Below are 7,724 nucleotides of genomic sequence, written 5' to 3'. Positions count from 1 at the left end.
TTGATTCAGTGACTGGGGTAATCGGGATGGGGGTGTCGGAGACAGTGCAATTGGCACAGGATAGAGCAGGGTTTAGGGATGTTGTACATAGGGTCGCTATGAGTCGCAAGGACTCAATGGCACACAACAACAACATCTCTAATATATGTATCATCAAAACAAAGTAATGTTGCTACCATTCAAGTAAAATCTTAAATAAAAATAAATCTGTATTTCTTACCATTAAAACAGACTGCTATAACAGTGGAAGATCTTAGGCAAAGCAGGGAGAATGAAGAACAAGATACAAAAGCATAATTTTTAAAAAGAACCGTCAAGTTCACTAGTCCAATAAGGATTGATGGAACTCCTAGACTATGGCTTTTATTTACTCTTTGAACCAGGAACAAAATTCACTTCCATGGGTCAACTTCCTGACAAACAATTGTTGACATCATTGTTGTTGTTGTTGTTAGGTGTTGTTGGGTCAACTCTGACTCATAACAACCTGATGAACAGATCTAAACATTGTCTGGTTCTGCACCATCCTGACTATCTCCACTTGCTCTAGCCCATTGTTGTAGACTTGTCAATCCATCTTATTGAGGGTCTTCTTTCCCTTCTCAGCTCTCCCACCTTCTCTCTAACAACATATCCAGAGAGCTCTCTGAGAGTCTACTGGGTAAGGAGTTGCACTGCCAACACAAAGACAAACAGTTCAAAACCACCACCCTCTCCTCAGGAGAAAGATGGACATTATATTTCCACGCAATTTACAGCCTCTGACAACCCACCAGAGGGCCAGCTATGAGTTGTTTCCAACTCAACAACAATGAGTTTGAGTTTGAAAACTGTGCCCCAAATGTTCTTTCTCCTAACACTTACCTGGTTTCCTCACTTCTTTCAGAAATTTATTCAAATGTCAATTTCTTAAGAAGGCCTTCCCTAGCCATATTATTACCCCACCACTACCATCCTTACACTCACATGCTTGCTATCTCCATTTCTGGCTTTCTTTCTCTTTTTCTTTTTCTTTTTCTCTTTCACACTTACCACTATAACATAGTATATATTCTATTTTCTTATTTTGCTTTTGTCAGTCTCTCTCACTGAAATGTAAGCTTCATGAGGGCAAGGTTTTATCTGCTTTGTATACTACTATGTCAAAAGTTTCTTTAACGCTCTGGTGGCATATTCTGGGTACTACATTGCTAACCCAAATGTGACACCTGTCCGGTAGTTCAAAGCCAACAGTCACTCTGCAGGACAAAGATGAGCAATATCCTGTCGTGTGATTTACAGCCTCAGAAACCCACTGAGGGTCAGCTATGGGTTCATTCCAACTCAACACTTATGTGGGAAACAGATGGCAGAAGGTATTTAATAAATACTTAGTGAATGAACGAGTGGATACACTGCTTTAAGAAAATGTAAAGGGATTATATATCTAATAATTCCTGCTCCCACACCACTGATGCATGTTGATAAAGCCCAATTCTAGTATAAATGGTGTCCCTTCCTCTTTGGTGAGTAATAGAAGATTGAAGCAGCAAGAATGGGAATTCATTTTACTGAGTTTTATCATATCAAAGTAAGAAACTTTGCATTTATTATCTTTAATACTTACTACCAACTCTCAATTATAGATAAGTCTCAATTACTTACAATGTAAATATCTGTCTTACCTTACAGAAGAGGAAATGAAGGCTTAAACAAGTCAGATAACCTTTTCCAGATGCTTAGCTAATGACCAGGATGTCAGCAAAAGACCTCTAACTACAAAGGCCCTACTCATTCAGCTAAAGCAGTGGTAATCAATAGTAGCCGTTCATCAAAACTGTAAAAAGAAAACCTGTTTGTAGAAGTTTAGGGCCCTTTTTATTTGTTTTTTTATCAATAATGACTGTATCATAATAGCTAAGGTGTGGCATAATCACCAAAATGAGTCAGGGGGTGGGGGAACCCCATGTTTGGTAACCACTGTGCTATGTAAACAGAAAACAAGGAAAGAGGAAAGAGAATTACCTGTTGAGTCTGGCTTCCAGGTGGCTGCTGAGGTACTCAGAAGGGAAGATAGTATGTTCAAACACAGAAAAACTGGGTAAATGGTTCATTGTCAATGCCAATTCTGTCAAGTTGAGGTGTAGCTTGTCCATGCTGGGTAAAATCGAGAAAGTAGAATGAGCCTTCAGCACAGGTCTGGCACTGCCAGCTATTATTCAGGAAGGATTTGTAGGACCCATGACCCTCCGGCTCCTTTCATCTAGGGATACTCAGCCAAGAATAGTACACATTGATGCTGACTTCAAAAGTTATGTAGGCATTATGCTGAGTGAACTAACTTAGGTGCATAAGACTATTATTGTAAAAACAGAAGGATAACCAGTGAGATGTGTATGGATATACAAAGGGGGAAGAGGAGGGGGTTGGAGAGCTAAGGATGGGAAGGGGGGATCATGGGATCAAAAGAGTTTGATGGGTAGAGAGAGGAAACAAAAGAAAGTATATGAATAAAAATCACAATTCTTTAAAAAAGAAAGAAAAAAGTTGAAAATTCATATTTAATTGTTTTCCCACATCTGGAGAACATCCCTCACCATCATTTGTACACTCTTTTGCTCTATCACCTTCTCTCCTCCCACTCCTCCCGCTGGAGCACATGTCCTTACTTGGTGACAATGCTCCGGTTCTTCCGGTGACTCTCAGCACCAGGCTTGTCCCTCTCAGGCTCTCCCTTTCTGGGTGTCTGCCTCTGCTTCATTGTTTTCTTGTTCTTGGCTTTGCTGATGGTAGTGGCACAGTGTTTAGGTAGTAGCTTTAGAAACAAACACAGGTAAATGGAAAAACAAGATGAGTTTCTGAACAACAGAAAATCCCATCTGACCATTATAAAATCAAAGCCAACATATGTTTGTTCATTTGGTCTTTACCCTCCTCCTTCCTGCCTTTCTTTCTCTAATGGGGGCCTATTTCTAAAATGCTCTCCTCTTGTACCTTTCATTAAACACTTCACCATCTATCAGTTCAAAGTCCCAAGGTGACAGTGCCTTTCAGGGATCTGGTCATCAACCCCACCGTCCACATGCTGAGAAGATTTCCTAATGGAAAAATAAAAGTTAAAAAAAAAAAAACATAAAAAAGATCTAAGACCTGCACTCAGTGGTACTTTCTAGGGTCTTCCAACCTGGAAAGATTTCTTTTTGCTAGTATGAAATAATCATCTCCCTCGCTACATTCCTTCTTCTTCTGTCTCACACTGTCAGCCCTCCAAAGATATAGCTCACAATATAGACAGCATTCTTTCCCTACTTCCTCTTTCCTTTAAATAAGGTATTATATTTCTTGTTAGTTGGCTTAAACATCAGTCCTGCATTTCTTCTTCTCCCTGAGATTCACCAGTTAGCCATACAGAAAGTACAAGATGGGAAATTTTTGTATTAAGGTATTTTCTTCAAGGCAATCACCTTGGAATTCTCTCCACTTATTCCTATGCTGCTACCAATATGCACGGTGTGCTTGGAAATGCCTCATTTGGAATTGCTTTTATAGCAGCACAAGAAAGTTGGTTATGTAAGACTAAGCCTTCAGTATGGATTGTACCTCAAAACAAAGAAAACAAAAATCCACACAGCTGACTGACCAAATAAGCAACATCACAATTAATGAAGGGAAGATGTAAAGTTGTCAAGGATTTCATTTTGCTTGGATCTAAAATCAATACACATAGAAGTAACAGTCTAGAAATCGACAACGTATTGTATAGGACAAATCTACAGCAAAGAACCTCTTTAAAGTGTTAAAGAGCAACAACTAAGGTGTACTGGCCCAAAGGCTGTGCACCTCTGGTAGTTCTAACCCACCAGAAGTTTTCCAGGAGAAATATAGGCAGTCTCCCCCCCAATGTGATTCATGGCCTGCAAAATCTGATGGAGGGTTGCTATGAGTCAGACAGACTCAACAGCAATGAGTGAGTGAGTGAGCATGAGTCATATGCATGCAAACAACGCACAAGGAAGACTGAAGAAGAACGTTAAATATAATGTAGATTGCCAAAAGAACAAACAACTCTATCTTAGAAGAAGAGTAACCAGAATGCTCCTCAGAAGCAAGAATGGCAAGACTTCACCTCACATATTTTGGGCCTGTCATCAGGGAGAGTCAGTTATTGGAGAAACACTTCATGCTTGGTAGAGAACCAGCAAAAAGAGGAAGACCCTCAATGAAATGGACTAACACATCGGCTGCAGTAGTGGACTTACGCACCACAGTGATGGTGATGATGGTGCCAGATTGGGTTGCTGTGAGTCAGAGCCAATCTCACATCATCTAAAAACAACAACAAAATCACACCTTTTTCTTTTTTTTAATCCAAATTCTTGACTGCTTAAAAAAATCAAGCCCACTTTGATGTATGGTGGATAGTATGTCAACCAGAAAATTGTTCAAAGGTGTCTGAGGTACACAAAAGGACAAATAATATATGATATATCTAGAAATAGGAAATGTGTAGAGATAAAAGTTCATCAGTGCTTACCAGTGACTGTGGTGAGGAAGGAATTGGGAATTATTGCTTAAGGAACACTGTTGGGAAGAATGAAAACTTGGGAATAGATAATGGTGATGGTTATATAAAGTGAATATAGTTAATATCACTTAATTAAACACTTAAGACTATCAAATTTTAGTTATATATACAGTTGTCCCTTGCACAGTATGAGGGCTAGCGGTACCAACCACCTATGCAGACACACTGTTTACAGGTAAGCACTAAACAAGTTGAAATGTACAAACTCACATTTAAATGGACTTTTTTTTTCTTCCTTTTGCTATTACAGTGAGTTCAAGTATTTCATGTATCCTCTTAAAACATCATGTGATAAAAATCTCTGTATAAGTAGTTCATCTCTCCAGTAAATTATACACAGGGTGGGGTGGACAACACAAGAAAGGAAGACCCTGGATGAGATTAATTGACTCAGTGAATGGGGTAATGGGGGTGGGTGTGTCAGAGACGATGAGGTTGGCATAGGATAGAGCAGGGTTCAGAGATGGTACACATAGGATCGTTATGAGTTTCAAGGAACTCAATAATGCTCAACAACTATATCTATTTATCTATCTCTATCTATCTATAGTATTTATAGGGTTTTCAACGAACAAATACATCTTGGAGAGGGGCAGCCAGAGTGCTCTTTGGAAGCAAGAATGATGAGGCTTTGCCTCACATACTTTGGGCATCTTGCTAGGAGGAACTATTCTTTGGAGAGGGACATGATGCTAGGAAGGGTGGAGAGTCAGCAAAGGAAATGAAGACCCTCAACCAGGTGGATTGACATGGTGATTGCTACAATGGGCTCTAGTGTGTCAGAAAGATACAGGATAAAACAGGGTTCAGACCTTTTGTTCATAGGATTGCTATGAGTCATACTCAACTTGAAGGTACATAACTATAACTCTGTGTGTGTGTGTGTGTGTGTGTACGTACATATATATTTTGCTGCTGAGTCAATTCTAACTCATAAAGATCCTATAGAATAGAGTAGAATTGTTTCTTGGGGTTTCCAAGGTTGTAAATCTGCACAGAAGCAGACTGCAACATTCTTCTACTGCAGAATGACTGATGGACTCGAAGTGCCAACTTTTCAGTTAACAGAAAAGTCCTTAACTATTGCACCACTACATCATATATCTTTTTATATAATTTTATATTTTATATATATAAACTTTATATATACAAAATTTTTATGTGACTGTGATGGGTCCTGAAAGCAATTTTTTTAAAACATTTTTTTTAAAAAAAGGTAACTACAATAATAATTGCAACATCACTAGTACAATTATTTACTCAAAATGGTGACTTTGGACTGGTCAATCAATATTTATTGGATTGAAACATTCTGGTGTGTGTGGAAAAAATATTATTCACATCATGTTTCAGTCATCCTTGATAATGCACTGAGCAAATCTCCTTAACTATACCCATTGCATGTAGTAGCTATTCAAACTAAGTGATGAATACGCCCATTGTACTGGCTTATATATTCTCCTTGCATCAATTATTTAAATTTCTTCAAACATGTTTTTGTACTCTTTCCTATTAGACTGGAACATTCCCTAAGGGCAAGGATTGTGTACCTTCCTTCTGAAACTTGACCCCAAAATCCCAGCACAGGGCTTACTGCCTAGTAAGTGCCAAGTAATACAACAGCTGACATTTACTGATTACTGTATATCAAACATTTTTGTGTACTCTATTTCATTTAATATTTATTAAACCTCTATGAATAAAATAATATTATCCCATTTTATGTATGAGAAAATAGGAACAGAAATAATATAACTATACATATGTATGCTCACACAAACACACACACACACACAACCTCCCACAAAAGTTGTTAATAAGCCTGACTCAAATCTCAGAATGGTTGGTAGTCTTGGCAACATAAAAGACTCCAGGGCAAGAGCAAAACAAGTTTCTCATTTTCAGATTTTCTGAAACTTAGGTTGAACTAACCATGACCAGGTGCCGTGGTTGGTCAAGGGAAGGGGTGGTAGAGGAAGAAACGAGAACACAAAGACAAGAAAGCAATCTTGAGGACAAACGTATATGAGGTGCCTGACAGATAAAAAAGGCAGATGAAATGTTCTATGATTGGCCTGAGGACGACTGTCCTAAGTCTGTGTACCCTGGGGAAAGAGAGAGAGAGAAAAGCTAATTAGAAAGTTGACTCATCTCCTGGAACTATTTAAATATTTGCAACTACCCAATAATCTCGAGCACAGATTTTGTTGGAGTGTAACTGTTCAAGTAATAGTAATTTTAGTCACCTCTTTTGGTCCTGATGGCACCCTGGTGGCATAATGTGTTATGTGTTGCACTACTAAACAAAATGTTGATTGTTCAAATCATAAAAAAGTAAAGACTGGAGGGACTGCAGTAAGGAAAGAATTATGTAATACACACAAGAAGACAAAAGCCTGAGTTGAGAAAAGATTTGGAAAACTTGTCATCTGAGTAAAAGAGACGCCAGTAGACAGAGGAAAGGCAGAGGGGACACAGACATAAAGACAAATCTGAGCTACCTGTTCACTCAGGTTTCGCTGCTCAGCACAGATGTCCAGGACACAGTTGCTGGTCTGCTTGGCTAACTCCTCCAGGAAGGAGTTGCAGTGGTGCAGACCATGGTTCTTCAGATGAGGATACTGAAAAGGAAAATTGGATAGAGGAAGGAATTGTCACCACCAGGGGCAGCACCTCTTAACTCGTAACACTCACCATGTTCTGATGCCCTTGCTTGAGCTACTCAATCCATACAAAAGGAAGAAACTAAGACCCAAGGATAGAAAGGCCACGTTCCTCACTCAGCTGAGATATTGAGGTACTTGAGTAACATACCTATTTGTACGCTTCTTAGAATCAAAATCAACCCATGAGCATGCATTTTCCACTTGAAGGAATAAGAGTGAAATGTCAGTAGAGAGATGACAAGGTTGACATTCCAGGCACCTACCTCCTCTGGACACATCTCGTGAGTGCAGTGGACAAAATGAGCACAAATGAGGGGGAAGGCAATGCCATAGCGCAACATGGTAGGTTCCTCCAGGGTCATAGCAAACATCTTCTCAAAGGTACGGAGGTGAAAGCTGAGGAGAAAGAGGAAGGAGATTTATTTAGATCCATGTCTTAGAAGTGTGTCTTCTGAAGGGCAGTGAATAGTCATTCAACTATTTCTTTTTTTTTT

The 7,724-nt window shown here is 39.1% G+C and overlaps 1 protein-coding gene across 1 annotated transcript in view; it reads right to left on the bottom strand.

Annotated features, from left to right (window-relative positions):
* Nucleotides 1–7,724, bottom strand: part of NCKAP1L (NCK-associated protein 1-like) — a 67,268-nt gene that overhangs the window by 32,994 nt on the left and 26,550 nt on the right. The window contains 4 exon segments of the mRNA XM_006883930.1: nucleotides 2,005–2,136; nucleotides 2,649–2,794; nucleotides 7,066–7,185; nucleotides 7,494–7,626. Of these exon segments, the coding sequence (XP_006883992.1) occupies nucleotides 2,005–2,136; nucleotides 2,649–2,794; nucleotides 7,066–7,185; nucleotides 7,494–7,626 (531 nt within the window).

This window comes from Elephantulus edwardii, unplaced genomic scaffold (assembly GCF_000299155.1).
Source record: "Elephantulus edwardii isolate Elephantulus edwardi_28Jun2011 unplaced genomic scaffold, EleEdw1.0 scaffold00030, whole genome shotgun sequence".
NCBI lineage: Eukaryota > Metazoa > Chordata > Mammalia > Macroscelidea > Macroscelididae > Elephantulus > Elephantulus edwardii.
Note: the sequence above shows the minus strand (reverse complement) of the source record. Positions and strands in the feature narration are given on the sequence as shown.